The sequence below is a fragment of the Chinchilla lanigera genome, unplaced genomic scaffold (genome assembly GCF_000276665.1).
Source record: "Chinchilla lanigera isolate Chin_1 unplaced genomic scaffold, ChiLan1.0 scaffold00014, whole genome shotgun sequence".
NCBI classification, from domain to species: Eukaryota; Metazoa; Chordata; class Mammalia; order Rodentia; family Chinchillidae; genus Chinchilla; species Chinchilla lanigera.
This window is the reverse complement of record NW_004955415.1, coordinates 29,007,992-29,032,358: the sequence shown is the minus strand read 5'-3', so window position 1 is coordinate 29,032,358 and position 24,367 is coordinate 29,007,992. Positions and strand designations below refer to the sequence as shown.

Sequence of the window (24,367 nt, the reverse complement as noted above, 5' to 3'; positions counted from 1 at the left end):
TAAAATGAGGTGAAAAGGACAAAAATATTCAATAGTTTACTGCTTCTGTACTAGTTTTATTTTTATTGTAAACATGCTAAACATTTAATCATAAACTATAAAATATTTTGTATGGCATGAATAATATTTGGTTTATGTTTTTAAAAATGGTCATCTGAAGCATTCTCATTATAGGGAGCTGTGACACCAGCCACACAACCAAAGGTGCCCTGCCCCTACGCATGTACCACAGGACATGGTGCTCAGGCCATGGAAGCCAGGAGACTTAAAGAAAAAACCCCCAGCCTTACTAAGGCACAATTCACACATTATAGATTCACTAACATGTACATGTCAATGATTTTTATTAGCAACTCACAGTTGTGCAACCATCACATACTCTAATTTCAGGATGTTCTAAAAGGTATTTTTTTGTGGGGTAGGGGGACACCAAAGGCCTTGTGTATGCTAGGCAAGCACCCTACAACTGAGTTATATCCCTAGTCCTGAAAGATGGTTCTAAGGGCTTTTTTTTCCTAGTTATAAAGGTAGTATGTTTTCATTTCAGGAACATTTTAACATGGCCTCACTTTAAAGACAGCAGAGTCCTATGCCAACAACAGCTCCCCTGGCTATTTCCTACACCCCAAACTCTTGTATTCAGTGTGCCTGCACAGCACATCCAGCAGCTCTGGGGATGGAGTCCAGGGCCTCAGGCCTGCTAAGCTCCTGCTCTGCCACTAAGCTTCACCCTCAGCCCCCAAACTCTTATTTTGACCGAATTTAGCAACACTGCGTTTCTCTCCTCAGCATCCCTCTCCCTTCATCCTCTGCAAGGAACCCCACCTCTCCCTGTGTTACACAGAGGGAAGTAAAGTTTGGCCTGGTACAGAAGGGCATGGACAGGCTCAGCAAGAGTCAGCAAACCATCAATCTAACAGTTGAATGTTCTGGACTAAAAAGCTAAGTTTGGAAAAAAACTGAGGGAAGCTTTTCAGTAACTCAAATTTATAAGGTGTAATCAAAAGTATGGTGAATGTTTAAATTAAAAGAAGCATTTTACCATAAAATACATATTGCCATGAGTCCCCCCCACCCCAAATCTTTCCCTTCACTTCAAACATACTTATCCCATTGTTCTTGACACTTTCTGAAGCAGCTCTGAAGTCCTCTTTCCTGACAGTCTTCAGCAGCACTGTCCTGGCTGCCTCAATGGATTCAAAATACTGATCTTTCATGGTCATTTTGACTTTGGGGAAGAGCCAGGAGTCACACAGTATCAGATCTGGTCACCAAGGTGGGTGAGAACATGGTGTCATTTTTTTTTTTTAAGGACAGTCTTTCTCTGTAGTGAAGGCTGGCCTTGAACTCACTTATGTAGCTCAGGATGGGCTCAAATTCATGGCATTCCTCCCGCCTCAGCCTCCCAAGTGCTGGGATTACAGGTGTGTGACACCATGCCCGGCTATGGTGTCACGGTTTTAGAAGCCTGCATTTCTGTTTGCTGACATTCGGCAGCAGCATTCACTGTACTTTTGACCACACCTCGCAAAGACACACAGACTTCAGGAACTGCTTCAGAATGTGGCAAGAACAATGGGATAAGTGTGTTAAGGGAAGGGGAGGATTTGTGGGGTCCTTTACTTTAACAAATTCCATAAGTTTAAGCACTCACGGTATATTCTGATCATACTTTATCTGTGTCTTTGAAAAGAACTGAAGAGGTTCATAAAATGACAAATGCGCATCTGCTCTGTCTCCCTGTTTCCCTGTTCTTCTACCATGATGTCTCCTGGTTTTATGTTTTGTTTTGTTTTTTTAAACAGATGTTAACAGCAGAATCCTTGCCCTCGGCAGCATGGCTTGGCTAGCAGGAAGCAGGACCAGGCTGCTCACTTGGTGGGCCTGAAGGTCAGGAGGACCTGTGCACACTCTGAATGCAGCTCCAGCCTGCAGGGGGGCCCCATGCTGGTGCACCACAGCCAGCAGCTGCTAGATGCAGGCCCTGCTGGCTGTCTCCAGGCCTCTGCTCACAGTGCAACCCACCCCCTCAAGAATCCACCATGGCTGATCAGCTACAACAGCCAAACCACCATCACGGCTGTTCTGGTTATTATATAACTAGTTAGATCATAGCCCAAATTTAGTGGTATAGACAACTAATGATTCTGTATAATGCTCATGACTTCTGTGGGTCAGGAATTTGGGCACAGTCAGGGCACAGTATAGGTGGCCTGCTTCCTGTTCTACAATGTCTGAGGCCTTAATTTGAACATCTGGGAAGGAGCTTGAAGTGCATTTGAGGACTGGGCTTGGGTGACTTCAGACTTAGCTGGGACAAGTGACTAGCGCGCCTATCCGTGGCCTCTCCTTGAGGCCTACTGCTACGCAGGCTTATTTTCTTAAAACCTACCCATGTTCTGCTCTATTCTGTCTTATCTGGGGCTTGGAACACTCACAACCTGATTCCCAGAGTCTCTTCCCTACATTATAAAATCCTGGGTAAACCTGCTCCACTCAGAATCGGTTGTATCAGATCTCAAGTGTGGTTTGCAGGGAGTCTATTTTGCTACAGCCCTGGCCTGTCTGGCTTCTCCCCAGCAGGGGCAGAAGTCCTCTGTGCTCTCTCCCTGGCACCCTGGTGTCTGCTTCCCCTTCATTCTTCTGTCCTCCTCCCCTCCCCACCCTGCCACTGTTGGCCCCAGAATGCTGGCAGGGAGCACCTGACCACTCCTTTGTGACATCTCTACAAAATGGTGGAATTTACTTCGAAATCAAATGACAAAAGGAATTCTAGAAAAACAGTGGTAGCCAAGTTGTCACTATCATCTTCATTTTTAAGAGTCTCCATGCATTGTGCGTAGGAGCGCCCAAGAGTGAGCATCCCAAGAGCAAACCAGAATCTCATGGGCTTTTGAGTTTGAAAATTAGCTTGAACACCTTAAACACACTTACTGCATTGTTCCTGCCACTTTCTTAGGCAGTTCTGGAAGTCCTTGTTCATGTCTTTACGAGGCATGATCAAAAGCACGGGGAAAAATGTTGCCAAGTGCCAACCATCGGAAAGCAGTAACAGAAGATTTCACTCTCCCACTTTCAATAATGGACAGAACAACTGGACAGAAAATCAACAAAGAAGTCAAGGACCTGAACAACACCACAGATCAAATAGGTCTCACGGACTAATACAGAACAGCCCCCTCAACAGCAGCGGAGTACGTACATATTTTCTCAAGTATGTACAGAATATTCTCTAGGATAGAACACATTATCAGGTAGGAAAACAAATCATAACAACTTTGTGAAGCCTGAAATCATAACCAAGAATATTTCTGACCAAATGCAATGAAATTAAAAATCAGCAGCTGAAAGAAAACTGGAAAATTCAAATGTGGAACCACCAATCAATATAGAAGAAATCAAAAGGGAAATCAGAAAATATTCTGAGACTAACAAAAAAATGTAACAAATCAAAATTTACAGAATACAGCAAAAACAGTATTAAGGAAACTTTATAGTAATAAAAACCTATGTTAAAAAAAGAGGGAACACTCAAAACAATAACCTAAACCTGAGGTTAGTACACAGAAGGAAATAGTAAAAATTAGAGCAGAAATAAATGACAGAAAGAATAGAAAACAAATTAACGAAACAGCAACTTTAAAAAAACAAAATTGACAAATTGTTACCTAGACTAAGAAAAGTGAGATGTCTGAAGTGATAGTTATGCCAAATAACTTTGTATGATCACTATATTGTGAATACATTTATGAAAATATTATACCTTACCCCATACATACATTATATGCCAATTAAAATAAAAATACTCAAAATCATTAACAACTGTTGAATTCATGAAAATATTTTAAATATAACAATACTACACTTAAAAAAATGAAGAAAAGGAAAATCAGAAATGAATGAGGAAACATTACAATGAATAACAGAAATAAAAGACCACAAGAAACTAGTATGATCCCACCTTCTCTTTTGTCTATTTATACATTACTCATATAACACAAAAACACAACCAAAATAAATCATGAAGAAATATAAAGTCTGAACACAAATATACCTAGTAAGAAGAGTGAGTTTGTAATAAAAATTTTATCCTCAAATGAAAGCCCAGGACAAGATGGCTTCACTGGGGACGATTTTTATTAAAACATTTAAAGAAGTAACATTGACCCTTTTCAAATTCTTCTCAAAGAGAACCCTTTAAAGCTCATTTTTTAAACTCAGCATTACCCTGATACCAAAGCTAGACAAAGACACCACAAAAAGTAAAAACTGTAAGTTAGCATCATCAGTGACTATAGATATGAAAATGTCTGCAAAATACTAGCAAACAAAATTCAAGGGCATATTAAAAAGCTCATATGCCAGGCCAAAGTGGGATTTATGCTTGGGATACAAGGATAAATCAACATACAAAAAAAATCAAACAATGTGATATATCACATTAACAGAATGAAGGATAAAATTCACAGGATCATTTTTACAGAAGTAAAAAACTATCTAACAAAACCCAACATCATTTCATGATAAAAAACTTTCAATAAAGCAGGACTGGAAGGAAATTACCTCCACAATAGTAAAGGTCATGGATGCAAAGCCCAAAGCTGATATCATACTCAATGGTGAAGAACTGAAAGCTTTCCTTTAAGATCAGAAACAAGGCAAAGAGGCCCACACTTGCCATTCCTATTCAGTAAGCACTGGAAGTCCTTGCCAGAGGGATTAGGCAACAAAAATAAAAGCCAGCAAAGTCAGAAGTAAAACTGTTCCTGTTGGCAAATGACATATTCATCGAAAACTAGACTACGCACACACACATACTCAAACATGCTGTTGTAACTAATAACAAATTGAGTAAAGTTAGACACATAATCAACATACAAAATTAGTTGTATTTTTATATACTAACGGCTATCTGAAAAGGAAATCAGAATGATAATCCTATTTATGATAGCATGAAAATAATAAAATACTGGGAATAAACTTAACTAAGGAATAAACTAAGTAGGCAAGAGGCTTTATTGCAAACTGCAAAACACTGATGAAAGAAATTGAAGAGAACACAAACAGAGAGGTATTTGTGGTCATAGATTGGAAAATTTAATGTTGTTTTAAAATATCTATACTTCCCAAAGTGACCTCCACATTCAATGAAATCCCAACCAAAATTCCAAAGCATTTTTAAAAAACAGAAGCAGAAAAACAGTACTAAAATTTACATGGTACCACTAAAGACCCCAAACAGTCAAAGCAATCTTGAGAAAAAATAAAGTTTGAAGCTTCATAATTTCTGGTTTCAAAATATATTACAAAGCTAAAGTAATCAAATCAAATCCCTTGGTGATTCCTCTAGACAGACATATATGTCAGGGTAGAAAGCCAGAAATCTGTCTATCTATATACAGACAACTGATCTTTGAGAAGGATACTAAGAATACACAACGGGAAAAGGATAGTCTCTTTAACAAATGCTGTTGAGAAAAGTGGATACCCACTTTCTGAAGTTGGACTAATCTTACACCACACATTAAAATCAGCTCAAAATGGATTAAAGATTTAAAAGTAAAATCTGAATCTGAAAAAACCCTAGAACAGAACATAGGGGAAAGGCTTTATGACAGTGGTCTTAGCAATGATTTCAGGGATATAACATCAAAATCACAGGCAACAAAAGCAAAATAGACAAGTAGGTCTGACTCAAACAAAACATCTTCCGCACAGCAAAGGAATCAGTCAACAGAGAGAAAAGGCAACCTACTGAATAGGACAAATGTTTGCAAGACAAAGGTGAGAAAAGGGGCTAATTTCCAAAATATATAAGGAACTCCTATAACCCCACAGCAAAAAACTAACCAATTTAAAAATGGGCCACCGGGGGCTGGGGATTTAGCTCAGCGGCAAAAGCGCCTGCCTGGCAAGCGCAAGGTCGTGAGTTCAGTTCCCGGTACCGGAGGAAAAAAAACAAAAAAACACAACAAAACAAAAAAAACGGGCTACCGATTTGAATAGACAGTTTTCCAATGTCTCCATAAAGCACATAATAGGTACACGAGAGGATACTCAGCATCACTATCATAAGGAAAATGCGTATCAAAATCATGAGATGTCATTTTCTACCTGTGAGGATGGCGATTAGCAGAGACAACAGATAGCAAGTGTTGACAGGGATGTGGTAGAATTGGAACCTTTGTACACTGTTGGGAGTCTGAACTAGAGCTGATGCTGTGGTAAACAATATGGAGAGCCTTCAAAAACATTAAAAATAGAATTACCATATGTTCTAGCAGTCCAACTTCTGGGTATTTATCCAAAAGAAGTGAAATCAGGATCTCAAGGCTATATCAGCTCTCCAATGCCCGTGAATAGTTAAAGGAAATGTTGTGTACCTACATTAGACTACTACTTAGTCTTGAAAAAGAGGGAAATTCTGATACATGCTATAATATGGAAGAACTCTGAACACATTATGCTAAGTGAAGTAAGACAGACATAGAAATTTTTAGACTCATCATCAATAGAAAATTGGTGATTCCTCTAGTATCCAAACTACTGATAAGCCAACCAAAGGTATTCTTCATTTCTGTTACTATGGTTCAGTTCCAGCACCTCCTTTTGATTCTTTCTTTCCTTTATGGTCCTGGGGATTCAACGCAGGAAGATATTAAGCACTGCTAAGCATGTGTCTTACCTTTGAGCTACACCTGGGACCAATTCTTTATTTCTATTTTCCTGCTTATAACACCTACTGGTTTCACATATTGTCCACTTTTTATATTACAGTTCTACTATATTAATCACAAATATTTTAAGTTCCCAGTCTGATAATTCCAACATATGCCATACCTGAGTCTAGTTCTGGTACTTGTCTAGTTAAACTATGCATTCTTGGGGCTGGGGATTTAGCTCAGCAGCACAGCTCCTGACTGGCAAGCACGAGGTTGTGAGTTCGATTCCCAGTACAGGAAAAGAATGAAAAATAAATAAATAAATAAACTATGCATTCTTTTCTTTTAGTACACCTTATAATTTTCTGTTAAAACCAGACATGAGGTATTAGGTATTTATCCTTTAGGGTAGGCCTGCAAGGAGAATCTGGCTAGCTAGAGTGCAGGTAGCAGAGGCTAATATTTCCTTGCATGCCTTTGTTTTTGTCTCCCTCCTGTCAATGAGCTTCCCTAGAAGCTTCTTAAATAAGGCCTGTGTGCACAGTTCTTGCAGCTAAATTCCCATTATTACACAGAAGCCATGATGATGTGATAAGGGTGTGTGTGTGTGTGTGTGTGTCTGTGTGTTGGGGATATCCTGGAGTCCTATGATTAGATTTTAGTCTTTTAGTTACCTATACTCCTGAGCACCTTTATAAGTGCTTCTCAGTGCCTATCTCTCTTGTTCTAGGTCACCCAGGCTCTGACAAAGGCCCACAGCCTACAATGGAATGGCTGGCAAAGGTGGGGTGGAAGTTGACAATGGAGTCCTTTAGTATTTTCTGTGTAGTGACACTGATTACCACTTACTTTGCTGCTGATGAGGTCTTAGAACTACTTCACTGTAAATGTCATTCTGAACTTTTGAAAATTTAAACCAAAATAAGGATAAGGAAAGTCTTAGAGTGTTCAGATAAAAACAGGTGCGCTAACAGGAGAGATACAGGCAAGAGTAGGGAATGAAGTGGCAGGCAGAACACAAAGGAGATGCCCTGGTAACCACATTTAATGGCACTGGGTTATTTTCGCAACAGGTGTGATGCACAACCTTACTCTGGGAACAAGGAATCTGGCCAGAATCCTTTTCTTGCCATCCCCAGAATCTGTAGGATGGCAAGAAAAGGCACATGGGCTACCTGTATTGAAAGGTCAGGGGTCATGTCCCAGAAAAATGAGGAACTTTTGATGAAAATAGCCTCTAGGAACAGACACCTGAAGGCACTATCATATTTGAAGAAATGCTGTATTTGAAATATACTTACAGTCCCTTGTAAGATGAATTTAGGGTAAACTCTAAGAGGTCATTTTGCTCTAACATTCTAGGTGATATGATTTCCAGCAGCAAACCTTCCTCAGATGCAGTAACTTCTTTCCTATATTTAACTTGGAAGAGGGGTTAAATTAAAAATCACGGGATAGGATTCAATCTGTGTGATTACATTTTTATGACCTTGAGAAACCAAGGCTTTCATTTTACTTAGTTTAAAAGGCAGCATTCCATTCTGCTTTCAGTCACACTCCAGGAGAGAGAGAACAAAGCAACTTTGTGAGCACTTTGTTCAGGCTTGAAGAAAGCACACAGCACTTCATCAGCCTATTTGAGACTGGGAGGCACAAAAATCAATGTGGATGGAGCAAAAGGCCAAATTGCCACCGCTTAGTTTTCCTTTCTTTTTTCTTTTTTTAATTAAAGAATCTAATTTGCTTCTTGAGCTTCCTTATTTAGCTCTATAAAATATTATCCTTGATGCTACTCCAGCTATCTTCGCAGGAGTGAGCTGCTGAGAGACAACAGCAGATAGCAACCTGGAACGCAACTCTGGACCACAATGGCCAAGTTCAAGGCACAATGAGCCACCTCATGAGTCGGAGCATGTTACCCCACTTCCATACTTCAACTTCCTCTTCTGTAAAGTGGTAAAGGTTCAGTGCTATACTAGTTAGAGCCTGACACAGAGCCAGTGCTACCACAGGGCATATTACCACTAGGGCTGGGTTGGGTAGAAGGAGAGAAGAAATTAAGAGCATGAATTCTGCCACAAGACCATCAGTCTGAGCCAGCTTTTTCACCTGGGAAGGTTGTTTCATCTTTCCAAACACCACTCAGAACACGACCTGCATCTGTAGCACAGCCTGTACTTCCTTGCAGCTTTTCACTTTGCTGGTTCCTTCTGACGCTCTTGCCCTTGAACATGTGTAGTCCAGCCTTGGGCCATTTTCCTAGTTCTGGTTACTCTCTAGTGACCTCAGAGTGCCGACATCTCCCTGCACTTCCTTCCCCATCTGTGGCACTCACCTCCCCACAGTGGAAGCACCAGCCACGCTTCCATGGCACAGAATATGCCCTGTGGCTCCCTCTGCCAGCTATGCTATTCTTCCAGACGTATCTCATCTGACTCCCAGATACGGAAGAGCCACTGAGAAGTAAATGGCAAAGCACAGAGCAGTCTCTGTGGACAGAGAAGGGAGTGGCATGGTGTAATGAGGCACTGCCCTCACTTCTTCAGGCCTCCACTCAAATTCCATCTTAAGAAAGAGACTTTCCCTATCTTACAATAAGTCACACCCATACCTTCTCTCTCCTGTAACTGTTCTTCACCATCACACTTTTTGCATGATTGCTTATTGCCTAGATATGAACACAATCACAAGCACCATTAGAGCAGGACCGGTGCAGATGCTCAACACTTACTGTTAGGTGAATGCTCTCCTTCCCTCCTTATCTGTAGATTCCTAACAAATTACCCCCAAAACCTAGCATCTTCAAGCAACAGCCAAGGTATTATAGCTCATGATGCTGTAAATCAGGACATCAGGCAGGGCTTGCTTGGCGATGCCTGTGTTTCACATGTTATCAGGAGAGATCACTTGGTGATAGTGGTGGACAGACTTTTCTGGGGAGTTCAAGAAGGCTGCACTTACTTGGTGGGCTCCTTGGTAGGGATGGCTACAGGGAAGAGGCTTGGCGGGGATGACAGGCCAGGCACCTACATGTAACTTCTTCAGCAGCCTCAGAACAGCCAGCCTTCTTATATAGGTGCTTCTGTGAGTGTTCCAGCAAATAGGGTAAAAATAGCATGGCCTTTTGTAACTCAACCTCAGAAGTCATGTGGCATCAATTCCACCATGCTCTATGTATTGGAAGCAGTCATAAGCCCACCAAGATTCAAAGGAAGGACAAGAGGAATGCTGAAGAATTTGGAGCCACATTTTATTTGTTTTTTTTTTTTTTTTTTTTGGTTTTTCTCCGGTACCAGAAACCGAACTCACGACCTTGCGCTTGCCAGGCAGGCGCTTTTGCCGCTGAGCTAAATCCCCAGCCCTGGAGCCACATTTTAAACTGTCATAATCTCACAGTTCGAGGAACAGAACTTTGTGACTAGCAGGTGTTCAGAAAACTTTGGTTGAATCCAAATGGAAATATATCATAATGTTTTTAATTATGGTACTATAATTGGAAGGAAAAAAAACAGCTTAATTCTTTAACATGTGGGCTTAGAAAGAACAATTAATTTTATTTATTTATGTATTTTGGTTGTGGTTTTTTTTTACAGTACATTACTTTTTTTTACTATAAAGTACCGGGAATCAAACGCATGACCTTGTGCTTGCCAGGCAGGCGCTGTGCCACTGAGCTACATCCCCAGCCCCAGAACAATTAATTTTAAATGACCTATATAACTCAAACTCAAAAAAAAAAGAAAACATCAAACTCACCAGAACATGCCAAACCCAAAGACTGGACACAGTTAAGAGAAGAATCATTAGCCGGGCACACAGCCTGTAGTCCCAGCTACTCAGGAGGCTGAGGTCCCTTGACCCTCGTTGGGCCCAAGCATTTAGGGACCAGCCGGGACAATGTAGCAAGAGCACGGGAGAGAAAGACAGAGAAAGAGAGAAAGACAGAGACAGAGACAGAGAGAAGCAAAAGAATAAGAAGGAGAAAGAGGAAAAGCAGCAGCAGCAGGGGACAAGGAAAAGAAGAAGAAATAGTAGTATAAGAAAAAAAGCAGAAGAAAAGAGAATCAATGACTTGAAGATGCTGTCAATATAAACCTCTCAAACTGAAGTGTAAAGAGAAAGAGGGAAAACATGGAATAGAATATCCCAGAACTATGGGACTATAAAGGATATAACATACATATAATGGGAATACTGGAAAGAACAAAAAGAGAAAGGAGCAGAAGAAGCATTTGAAGCAGTAATTAATTACAGACCCAAAACCATAATCAGGAAAGCTCAGAGCATACCAGGCATAAATAAGCAAAACTGTATACCTAGGAATATCATAAAAATCCTTAATGTGTACATCCCCAACAGGGCCATCAAAACACACAGGCATAAACAAGCAGACCTGTAGAAAGGTAGACAAATCCACCATTATAGATGTAGATTTGAACATATCTCTATCAGTAACTGACAGATCCAGTAAGCAAGCAGTAATGAAACAGGTCCATTGATCAATTAGATCCAAGCAACACAGAATACTTCATCCAACAATACAAAACGCTGTTTCTTCTCAACTTCATATGGAGCATGTACAAGGTGGTGCACATTCAATGCTACCAGGGATGCTGGAAGGACGCTGACCAGCCACCAAGTAACTGCAGACTGTGCGGGCACACAGGTCAGGGAGGCGGGCTGTAAGGAGGGCTCTGGCCCAAAGACCACTGTGCCACTTCTGTGTCCTGCCCTTCGTTTCTTCATTTGTAAAATGTGAATCTACCTGAGGATCTTCACTTCCTTCTTCCCCCAAAATAGATTTGATTTTATTAGCACTATTTTTTAAACATCATAGAATCAGTGTTAAACAGCTGAGTTTTCTACATAGTAGATATACAAAAACTTTTAATAGTTTTCTGCACCTAGTATCTCCAATCAATAGTAAAAAAGCATACATTAGCTTTAATGAGTTGAGTATTGTAAGTGTTGAAAATGTGTGCTACTGATATTCCTATTTGACACTAGAAATTTGAATGTCCTCACATTTACACTCGGAAAAGGAAATCTCACTTTGATATATAATGAGAACTTAATTCACTTAATTATATCAGAAAGGCGACACTATAGCAAGTTAAAAAAGATTAAGTAATTAATTAGCTACTAATTTCTTAAAGTTGAATTGCTTGTACATTTACCTGTCGTCTTCTATGGTAACAAAATTCCAAAATGGATTTATTTTTTAAAAGGCTTGAGAGTAGGTAGGGTGATTTATGAATTAAACAGTGACTATCTGGATAAATATAAGATGTCAATCACAGTGACTCAATGAGCATTATTTTAAAAAGCTAGTTTCAAAAAGAAAGGAAAAGAAAAATTAGATTTTATCTTAAAAGACTACTTACGAGATTAAGAAATGTATACATTTGCAGTTGAGTGTTCAACGATACATTCTTAGGGAAATGGTCTCCGAAACTGTCTACAATTAAGAATAGAACAGTAAGAAAGAAGAAAAAAGGATGGCTTACTGTCTCGGCGAGGTAGTGCAGGATGCCTTTTTTGAATCAAGAGAGCTCAGGGTTTGCAAAACACCATCATTTTTTCCAGTGGCTAGGACACCTTCCTGCTCAGCATGGATTAGGGTGAAGGCCTGTATCACACCTTCTCCCTCCATGTGGGCGCCCAGATTTGGCTGTGGTTCTGGGCTCTCTAATATCAGGTCATCTTCGCTGATGGAGACCGTGAGGCTGCTGCTGCTACTGCTCCTACTTCCCTCCTCCTGCTTTTCCTGCACATGCTCCAAGGGCCTGCACGACTCTGTGTCCCTGTGGGTGAGGAGACCTGCACGGGGGACACCACACAGATCAATGGTCACTAATGTCACAGAGAATCAAGGTAACACAGAGCAGAACGACCCCTCAATTAAGAACACATAGAAACAATCCACAGTTAATCATAGGAGTTAAAAATTCGAAACTGTTTTAATTTTAATAAGAAAACTAAAAATGTGTGGTGCTCGAGATCAAGTAGAGGGCCATGTGTATGTTAAGCACATAATGCTCTACTACTAAGCCACACTCCCAGCCCTCAAAAATACTTAATGTTTTTTAAAAATCATTGAGTTAAAAAATCAGCAAATTCACTTTCAAAACAATGTCCAGGTACACACTATAAAGAACTCATCAGAATGTAATTTATTGACAACATTACCGTTTGGGTTCTTAACGAAAGAGATAAAATGGGGTATATTTTGTCCATCCTTAAGATTACTCCCCACCCAGAAAAAATAAATACCAACAAAAACCAGCAAGTGAGCACTGCCTCTTATCCCACCTGGGGAAGCGGCCCCAGCAGAACACATCTCTGGAGACCTCTTATTTTCAGATGTACAGTGCTTGGAAACTGATAGGGCAGAGACAGGCAGGTTGGCGCTTTCTTCCTCAACTTCGATATGCTCTTGTGTCAGTCTTTCCCCCTCTGATCCCTCTGATCTGCTGCAACTGTCACACTTTAAATCACTGGTTCTGTTCTTGGGATTTAATCTTTGCTGTGGCAAGGAATGGAGTTCCGCGGACTTTCTGCCTTCAGATAAATTACTCTCGCTGTGCCTTGGGCTGCTTCCTATCTCCAGGCAATGAGTTTGTTCCTCCTCAGACAGTGCCTGGGCTGTGACTGGCGTCTTCTCACCATTCTGAAGAGATGTCTTGCCATCTACTTTGTCAGACTTAGTTAAGCACTGCATGTCACTAGGAGTTTGTACTACACAGCTGTCTGTCACTCTGCTGCTTGGGGCTGTCTGTCGGTATGAATGTGGGTTAGGAATTGAGAAGTTCTTTGTGGGCTGGGCAGATTCCTGCTCTGTGCTGAAATCGCCAAAGCTTGAGAGGGTTGACATTTGGAGGCCCATAAAGATTGTTGCTGGTTGATACAACCCTCTTGACATGGACGTACTGGAGTTAATTCCGGCTGGTACTGCAATCTGCAATGAGAAGTGTAAGTTAAGCATAGTGCACAGAAACAATGAGCTTGCTTTCAGAAATGGAGGGAGATAAGGGAAGTATGGCCATGCAGGTCACCATTTACCATCTTTTATGAAATGCATGTCTTTCCACACAACAAATGAGCAAAAATTATACAGTCCATACTACTTAATTTTAGTAACAGTGCTGATTCATAAAGCAATTATGGCCAGAGAATATGGAATGTATAATTTTGAAAAAGAAAAGCACATACTTAACTGAACTGCATGCTTACCAAACCAAAACAAAAAAGCCGTGAGTTCTAAGAGTTCTTCAGAGTTCAGATTTAATGAACTTGATCAAAAAATAGAGAAAGAAAAGAAAAGAAAAGAGAAAAGGGAGGGGCATACAAAGAACTACTGGAGGTTTCAAAATTATTTCCAGCATTACATGTACTATAAATACTTCCAACAATCATCCTTCAGGATGGCATTAAAATATACTGCATGGGGCTGGGGATTTAGCTCAGCGGCAAAAGTGCCTGCCTGGCAAGCACAAGGTCGTGAGTTCAGTTCCCGGTACCGGAGAAAAAAAAAAAACCAAAAAAAAAACCAAAAAAATATACTGCAACCTCCACAAAATACTTGTAACTTATAGCTAAACTATAAGTAACATCAGTTTTTAAAAAATATCTTCAAGTAACTTTGTTTTATTGTTTTTTTTAGAAAGTCTCATTATGCAGTTCAGGCCAGGCTTGAACTCACCTGAACTCAGGGTGGCCTCAAATTTGTGACCCTCCCAAGTGCTAGGATTACAGGTGTGTACCACCATGCCTAGCTTCAAGCATTTCAAATTTACTGGCAAAAGTGAACAGTTTCTTACTGAGAAGGGCACAGAGATTGAGACAGAAGCAGAGGGATTGGCTCAGTGGCTTGATCAAGGATACATAGTGGGAAGCAAAACCAGAAATAATAAGCCTAAAGTGTTCAGAAAATTAAGTGTTTTTCTTCAAAAGGGACAAAAGCACTTCCACACATATGAACATTTATTTCAGAGAGACATATGGGATAGATGGGAGATGTGTTTGAAACCTCCAGTAGTTCTTTGTATGCCCCTCCCTTTTCTCTTTTCTTTTCTTTTCTTTCTCTATTTTTTTAGAGGGTTTTTTTTTAGAGGATTCCCACAAAGACCAGTGCCTTAGCATAGCAAGTTCATCACCCGGGTGGAGGCCCAGGATGAGCTGAAGAAACACTGCTAATGACTGAGGGTGGCCTGGTGAGCAGAACACACCAGCAACCCAAGATGAATGTGGGTGCCAGGAACATCCTTGCTTACTCGGCCATGCTAGGACACAGGGTGATACTACAAGTGTCCTTTTCTATCTGCACTGTGCTGCTGCTATGCAAGCTGATTCCACAAGCAGTTGTAGGTTTAGAGTCTGTGCCCAAGCTTCTTGCTCTCATCAGCTACCAGCAACACTCTGGAGCTAAAGCCCACACTTAGTGTCTGGAGACTGGTCTTATCTACACAGGTGCTGCTGCTGGAGCCCATGCCCCTCCTTCCTGTGTAGAGTCTGTGTGGCCAATGCCATGCCTTCCTGAGCTGCAAAGCTGCTGAGCTCATCACACAAATGGACACCACTTTTCCCAGGCAGACAGGAAGAACCAATGTGTCTTAGCCCAGCATTACCATACAAGCTGATCAAATGAGTAGCCAGTGCTATTTCTACACAGAGTCCATGCTATTCATGGTGGTCCCCAGAAGGACCCTGGGGCTAGAAATGCTTGGGTTTTACACCCCTTTTCCTAGGTTAAGGCAGGCTATAAACAGAGGTGTCATATGCTGAGTGGCTCAGCATCAAATCATCTGGAGTTTGCAGATGTTCTGGAGTTAGCAGTTCTGGGTGTTCCCAGTCATTCAGCAGCAGTGCATGTGTGTTGCTCATAACATAGGTGTGTGGTGACGTTTCAAGATGGAGGTGCTTATGCCAAGGTACTGGTAACATTATGCTATGTTAAGACACTCATCACATCCTGTCTGGTCATTGGCTGATCACTGAGTCAACTAGACAGTAACTTTAGTGACCACACATGAAGAAGAATATGGACTTTATACAATGAGTAATGAGTTCAAAAAGTCACCAAATAACACCAAGACAAACAACAGCAACACATTCAGTGAGAGGAGAATCTGATCATAGAGTTAACACATTTTATTATGTAAAATGTATAAATTTCAACAAAAAATTATGAAAAATTACAAGAAACTTTGACTTCTATTCACAAAGGGAAAAAAAAGCAGCAAGAGAAACTTTCCATGGGGAAACCCAGGTACTGAATATAGCAGACAAAGACATTGAATTAGCTGTACTAAATATGCACAAAGATTTAAAGGAAATTGCATCTTTGAAAGTAATGCAAAGTATAGGAATTATGTCCATGTGCAGTCCATCAATAAAGACATAGAGGCTGGGTTGTGTCTCAGTGGTAAAAGGTCTGCCTAGCATGCATGAGTCCCGGGGTTCCATCCCCAGCACTGCAAGAAACAAAAGAACAAGAGACAGAAATTATTGAAAAAGAAAATAGAGCCAGCTTGCTTTGGCAGCACACAGACATTCCTTGTTTAACAGCCAAGTTAAATTCCTACAACTGGGTCATTAAATGAGTTGGGTCACTGAAGAAGGAACTGTATGTAGTGTGTACATTACAATATTCAAAACAAAGCAATGGTTAAAGGAAACTCCAACTTGATGACTTTGCTTTTATTTGCACAATTCTTACATGTGGTACTGTGAAGTATAACAGAACATAATACTATAATACTGTACAGTACAATTAGCAAAATTACAGTACTGTATAAACAAGATAGGTTATACAACAAAAGACATTGAGGCTCTATAAACAAGATGTACAGAACTGCACACACACACACACACACACACACACACACACACACACACAAAGACAGGTCATAAGTCCAAGCAGCAGGTAGTAAGTCCGAGCAGTCGATAAACAGGTAGGTTGTTAAATGAGGAATAACTGTACAGAAATGATGCTCTCATATCCATGAGAACTTAAGTAGGATCAAAGGTCATTTCTTATCAGAAACCATGCCTGCTCAGCAGGCACTGGGAAGACATACTAAACATGTTGAAAGAATGACTATCAACCAGGAATTGTATATCTACTGAAAGTTGCCTTTAAAAATGACGGAGAAATTAAGACATTCCTAGATAAAGAATGAGAGAATGAGTTTATGAGTACCATACCTGTCATGCAAGAAATACTACAGAGAAGAAATACTTCAGGCTGAAATGAAAAGCCACTTCAGAGTAGCTCAAATCCACACTGAGGCCAGCTGGGCTACATAGTGAGCTTAAGGCCATCTTGGGCTACATAAGTGAGAACCGAGCTCAAAAACAAACAAAACAAAAAAGAATAAATGGGCAGAATCCTCTTGGAAAAGGATTTGAGCACCAAGAAGAGTCCTAACCCAGTTGTTGTCTTTGATTAAGTAATTCTGCATGGAAATCCACCTTTAGGAATTAAGCCTAACAGGAAAAAAAATAGCTGTATAGACAAATGAGTTCATTTACAGTGTTACATACAATCAGGAAGAGTTACAACAACCTGTATGACTGCAAAAATAAGGCAAATGAATGTTACAAATGAAAGAAAGGTCTGGATATGGTAATGAAAACAGGAAAACAAAACAGACCTATGAAAAGATAAATCAAAACACAGACCTTTCTTGGACGGGAGATGTGGCTCAGTGGTAGAGCTCTTGCCTTGCATACACAAGACCTTGGGTTCAATCTCCAACACCACAAAAAGAAAGAGAGAGAGAGAGAGAGAGAGAGAGAAAGGAAGGAAGGAAAGAAGGAAGGAGGGAATGAAGGCAGGCAGGAAGGAAGGGAGAGGTGGGTAGGGTGGGTGGGCAGGAGAAAGGGAGGACAGGAAAAAGAAGTTCACCAAAATATGTCCATGTAAGAGTATGTCAGGAATAAGAATATTGCTATTCTTGTCTGTTCTTTTTTCTAATTTAATAGATTCAACTTGATTTAAGCCTTTCAAACTTGTTTTTACTGAGATATAATCCACACATCATAAAACACATCTTTTTAAAAAGTATTTGCTATGTCTCAGAATTGCACAGCCAACACTACAATCAGTTTGAACTTTATTATCCCAAAAGGAAACCACTCCCTATCTTCCCCCATCAGTTCCCAGGCCTGGGCAACCACTGACTCCCTCTGTAGATTTCCCCATTCTGGATTTTACATAAGTCACAACACACAGCTTTGGTGACTGGTTCCATTTATTCAGAATAATGTTCTCAAGATGTATTCATTTTGAGCCTATGTCAGTGCTTTGTTCCTTTTAGTAGCTGACACGCAAGGTGTCTCTACTTCTTGCCTATTGTGAATAACGCCGTTATGAGCATCTGTAAAAGATTGTTGTGTGCATGTTTTCCCTCTCAAACATCTATCTAAGTATGGAATTGCTGTGTCATATAGTAACAACATGTTTAACTTCTTCAGGAACTGTCACACTGTTTTCCAAAGTGGTGGCACTATTTTATATTCTCATCAAAAATTATATAAACTTAAAAGTAGTGTGAGTTCACAAACATGCATATATTAACACCCTAGACCAAAACAAATTTAAGAAAAAAGGAAAAAGGAAAAACATAGAAAATGAAACAAGACTCCAGACCAGTTTCCTGGGATCCAAACCTTTGTTCTACCACTTACCAGTTATGTGAGCTGGAGACAAGTCATGTAACTTCTCTAAGCACCCCTTCCTTAATGTGTAAGATGAATGTAAAAATAGTTCCTATTTTGTAAAGAGTTGTAATGGACATGTGCGTACATGCACACTACAGCATGCTGTAAGGCAGGACAGAGAACTCTACGTGACAGCCCACCCTCTCCTCCTCCACCTGCTGTCCAGTGCAGCAGGGAGGGCTAGGCCCAGACCTGGACCTCATCATGCTGTACATGCCCAGGGTCTCCAAGAGCTCTTGTCTCTTGGCTGGTGTGCAGCAGCCAGAATGCAGAGTCCGGTGCAATTGCAGGTGGCTGAGATAGAGGGGAAGGACCTTCCTCTCCTTCCCTGGGGCAGGTCTCCTTTGAGGCCTGTTCTGCAGTCTTCCGAAGTTCCCAGGGGCTTGGGCGCCAGGTGATCAATGTTGCATTCTCATGGGCCGCTTTCCCCTCTTTATGTCACTTTCCTCACTCGCTTGTTCGCTCATTCCTCAGCTGTGCTTCTCTGGACCACCTCCCAACCAAGTGACAGCATGTACACAAATCCTTGTGCTAGAATGGACTTCTGGGGGATTCCAGCTAAGTCATCTGCTCTTTAAGCAGGGCACCAGTGCTAGGACTTCCTTGTCCCTCAGTGATATTGACCTCCACCAAGTTTCTGCTATACCACCTGTCTATCCCTTTACCCTTGGAGAGGACCTGGGCCTAGGTGGCTGCCCTGGTCTGGCAAGCACTGCTCAGATTCTGAGAGCAGCAGTTCATATGCAGGCAGGGGTCATTGCCCACTGTCACCACTAAGTACTGCAAGTACTGCAAGCATGCAGGGAGGTGACACTGGAAGCAGGTGGGGAAGGTTACAGCAGCGCAGGTGACACTGCTCCAGCAGCCTCCAGTCCTGTGATGAGATCTCCTGGCCTCCCTGGTTCTCAGTCCTGGCAGGGTGCTGCCAGTCCCTTCTGCTTCTACTGGAAAATAGTTTACAATACAACAGTTCAAAAAAACCTCAGAGCCCCCATGGGAAAATGGAAACTCTCATCCACAAATGCCTAGTACATATGTTTTGGTGTGTGTTTTACACATATTCTCTAGTCATTGCTTATACAACACGACTAAGCAAGCAGACAGACATGTCTAAAAATGGAATCAGGGATCATACCAAAATAAAAATGGCAATATATAATAGAGGGAAAGGACTAAGACAGTAAAACTGGTGAGGATTCACACAGGGCCTGAATTTTATTTTTTTGTTGTCATTTTTTTAAAAGTTTACTAAGTAAAGTAAGAGTTGAAACAAGCTGAGAGAGCGAGCAGACTAGTTTTCTACCCTTTGTGAGAACACAACCCTAGATGCTTGCACACAGTGGATGCCTTAATGCAGAACTGAGCCAAGGTTTTACATGAAAAACACAACCACCACCTACCTGATGACTCCTCTTGACACTGAAATTACTATATAGGGTACAACCACACTTCCAGTACTTGCTTTACAACCATTTTTTAAAGCTATCTTTTTATGATTCAGAATTCTGACTTGATGAAGCTTCTCCCTTCCGTGAGTCCCTGGCACAGGCACTGTGGAGCAACTCCTGCGTAGTTGGCCCCCACACCTCAGCTCCATGTATCCTTCCCAGTCTACCCTGAGCTGCACTGCCAGCCTCACCTCCTGCAGCTGCTCCCCTGGACCCAACTGCTCTGTGCACAAGTCCTTCGCCTGCCCACCACACATGTGCAAGTGTTAATCCTAGGAGGAGGCAGCTCTTCTTAGACTGAGCCTGCACTCCAAGTGCCAGGTCTTAGGATGCCCGCGTTGAAAGTCATTTCTACAATGTTCCCATTAAGCTCTTTAGATTTCTGCCAGATGGCATCTACACTCTGGACTTTCCAGCTTCTACTCCATTAGCCATCGCATTGCCTGTCTATACATCCTCATCAGCCAGAGCCTAATCCTCCTCTAACACCTCCTCCCCCAAAGTCTGGGTCACCCACTCATGGTGGAGAAAGTGGTCCTGGCTGTCCCCATGCAGCCACACCTGTCTGTAACCATCTCACATCACACACTCCTGTGCCCTAGAAAGAACAGTGCTTCCTTAGAAGCACCTTGAGGACAACAGTTGCCACATTCACAGAGGGGCCTATTGCGCTTCTCAAACAGAACAGCTGCTTAACAACTAGATCCTGAATTAGGAAAGTCCCTGGAAACAAACAACTTGGGGTAGAGATGAATTCATGTGGCTGGCCGAAGATGAGGTGCTCAGATTTCTGGTAACAAAGAGAACTCAAGTGATATGGAACTGCTCTGGAGTTAAGTCTAAAGTAAGGGTTAAGTCATGATTTTGTTGCAATATATTTATCTTTTAATTGACTGAAGATCAATGGAAAATTGGAAAAGGCAAGATACGAGTTTCTCAAAATGTTACTTAATTGATTCTTAGCTGGAGACAATAGTCAAAGCTTCCCAGAAGATAACACCTTTTAGAATAAGGGAAAACACTTCTAATTATTAAGTGAAACATTTTAAGGAATTGTCAGCAGTATATCTTGTGTCTCTATTTAAGTATGACTTAAAAGAACACTCCATAACCATATGCAAGGTAAGGAATCAGTAGTGCAAATAGAAAAAGAAAGTGTCCCATTTTACTTAAGTACCATTGATACCACTGTACTAACAATGTGTCTATCAGGAGTGGCACAGAAAGAACAAACCGGTTTATAGATTAAAAGCACGTCAATTATTTCATGACCAGATGTCAAACAGAAAAACCATATGGTTTAGAAGTCTATCACATCATCCCATACTGGGCCTACATCTAATGGTATATAGATCATTTATCATTAAAGGCCTTTTTATATAGGTCAAGGTTGCTGGGGCTTGGTGTTTTTTATCTTACAGTTTAAAGAATGCTCTAAATTCTAGTTTTTTTTAAACTTTCTAATCTATGAGAAAGAAAACTAAAACTTCCTATAAACTCAGATTAATGCCTGCTAATGCATGGAAGAAAGAAAAACTAAAACCTTCCTCCTACTATAAAAACAAAATAGTGTGGCCTCTGTTTCTTTTCTGATAAGAGTCTTAAATACCAAACAGTTAACTGCATAATAACATTTACTGGCAGCCAGGCAGCCTGCTTAGCAGATATATAAAGCAGGTAAAAGGAGAAAAAGTTAATTTCTTGGCTGAATGATTCCATCGGTAGCTATAGGGCAAACCTGAAAGTCTTTTAGTAAAGTAGCAGTTGATTCTTCTATCAATCTGTAGCACACACACTCTTCCAAGGAAAGCATTAAATATGAAAATCATATCCCGTTATCATCAGTTCCCAGCTTTCAGCCCAGTAAGCTTTTCTTAATGAATGCTGCAGCCTAAGGAACAAGCACGCTGCTGGCTTTTCTGAATAATGGAGTGATGCGAACATTTCTGCTTATTACAATATCGACCGGCTGAGGGGGTTTCACACATAGTCACAAGTGACTACTCTTGCCAGCATGCTCCAAGTTATTACAAGATGTTTTTAGACATTTCATCTAAAAGAGCTTTACTGCTTTTAGTGAAGAAAACATCTATGGTCTTGAACAGAATCATTTATATGGAGATAGGCGGGAGGATTAGAAGCCTGCATTACAGCAGATACATAGCAGAATTTATTTAAGTATTCCTTGCCAGTCTTTTTGTCTATTGCTTAGATGTGCAATCTTTCTTTCCACTTTCTCTGTGAAAAGGTTAAAATGTACAAAATTACACAGAAAAGAAAGAAGTCAAATGCTACATTTTGTTTACTTTTCATTTAAAACATTTCTCAAAGAAAGACGAAAAGTAGCTACAAAGCATTATTTAGAAAAACACAATCTTACCTACTAACAACACCGAGGTTTTCCTTTGGAATCTAAATTTTAACCCAAAAGTGACTGCCGTTCAGTAAATTTAATTAGACATTAAAGCAACACTCTATAAGCAAAAATCTTGAATCACTTAAGATTTAATCAAAACAATCTGTACAATAAGGTGATTTTATTAAAATATCTTAAAATATGAACATTCCAGAAATCACCTACCAACAGGAAGTTTATTATTTTAATTTATTACCTTTTCTCTGCCTTCATCTTTCAGTTCATCTTCTATTCCCAGACTATCTTTTGAGAATAGCTGCATCTTCTTAATTTGAGTCTCATATTCAATCTAAATAGAAACAAAGTTTGATTTTGTAGTAAATTTCATTACTACTAGAAAATGTCCATATCTTGCAGTATTTACAACATAAAAGGAAAAATGAAGCAGACAGTAAAAGCTGATATTGCCAAGAAATTCAACTTATCTTATACAATTTCATAAATAACACATAGCAAATGTTGAAATTTTATAAAACATTAGATATGCTGTTAAATAAAACATGGTTTGATGGACTTTTTAACATTTCATCTATTTACAGAATAAAATCTTGACATGGATATATACATATACAGTTTGACAATCATAAAGTTATTGTAACAATCCAGTTACTTGAATATGAAAGTAAAATATTAATGTTTTCTTTAAAAAGTTTTGTCCTAAAACAAAGGAAAAAAATCAGTCCTACTGACTTCTTGTTTATGTGCCATCCCCATAACCTAATCATCCTAATAGTCACAGCAATTGAGAGTACTATCCCCTAGATCATCAATTTAAAGCAGCTCCATTTTCTAGGAATAAAAATACTCTGTAGATATTCATCTGTACTATAAAAATCAACTTTACTTTGGAATTAAAAACTATATAAAGCTGTCTGGATCATTACCCCACTATAACTGATGAAAGTGCTCCAATCATAAAATGACCTTTTTCTTAAATGCAAGGCATAAAAAGCATTTTAATTCAGTACATTAGTAGTCAAAGCTTAAAAAGTCACTGATTGTGGTCCATTACAGAGAAGTACAGTATCAAAACATTTTCTAAATTAGGCAGTTATGCACTGCAACTAGATACACACCTATGGAATCATGGACTTAGGAAGCTGTTTCCTTAGCTTTCAGCTCGAATATGACACAGGCCTGGGTTTGTATTGACAAACGCACAAAATGCACAGGCAATAATAACCAAAACTGATGTGTTTCCCTCATAATATTTTAAAAGGTGTTATATGCTGCCCCATATATTAATAACAGGGATTTATTTTTCCTGTAGCAGTATGCTATTAACATGATGGAGGGCAGTAATGCTCTAAATAGATAATTAAAGTTTTAAAGGTCATGATAATAATGATAAAATAGAAAAGATGAAGACAAAGCAATTATGAAAACACAATTTACAACTCTCTGTTCTATATCTAGGTCTTTGAATTTAGAGATATTTCACTTTTAATTCTAAGAGTTTTAAGCAGGCATAATTTACAGATTCCATGAGAAATTGTCTTTAAAAAGTAATAGGAGATGGATTAGAATACATAATTAGAAGTTAAACAAACATTCTTTTTTCTATGACTACAAATGTTTTCTTTCGCTCTTTGAGATCGGTGGGCACTGTCCCTGATCTTATCACCTGGGGTCAAAGCCGTACCTTACAAAGACAGCACTTCCATGAAAGCAAAAGAGTTTTATTCAATTCATTTTGTTGCAGCAAAATGGAAGTGATAACCGCACAAGGGTCTTCTGAAGAACAGTAACAAAGGTATTTTCAAGAGCTCAATTTAGGATGTTTTCAACACATCTGAAAAAGTTACTGAACTACAGGTCTCTTTTCAAAATTACTGATGCAAAGAAAAACTATACACTGTATTTTGAAATGAGAATGGTACTCTTATAAATCAATACTGATACAAAGTAACTCTACATCACCTGGGTGACAGACTGACACCTAAAAGGGCTTTGATCTTTCTTTACTTTTCATTTTTACATATGACACTTGGTTATTACCCATCAAATCCATCCCGGAACATGGGTGAACAGGGGCTTTCAGCTGTGCTCTACAGTTCCCTGAGGCTTCCCAGTCCCACCTCCTTAAGGATTCAGTTACTTTTAAAAGTATTTTGAAA

The 24,367-nt window shown here is 40.0% G+C and overlaps 1 protein-coding gene across 3 annotated transcripts in view; it reads right to left on the bottom strand.

Moving 5' to 3' along the window:
- Kiz (kizuna centrosomal protein) overlaps window positions 1–24,367 on the bottom strand; it is an 87,031-nt gene that overhangs the window by 46,438 nt on the left and 16,226 nt on the right. For all 3 annotated transcript variants that reach the window (XM_005380949.2, XM_005380950.2, XM_013512366.1), the window contains 3 exons: window positions 22,447–22,539; window positions 12,975–13,620; window positions 12,170–12,482 (listed from right to left, as the gene is read on the bottom strand). In XM_005380949.2, the coding sequence (XP_005381006.1) occupies window positions 12,170–12,482; window positions 12,975–13,620; window positions 22,447–22,539 (1,052 nt within the window). The remainder of the gene's footprint in view (window positions 1–12,169; window positions 12,483–12,974; window positions 13,621–22,446; window positions 22,540–24,367) is intronic.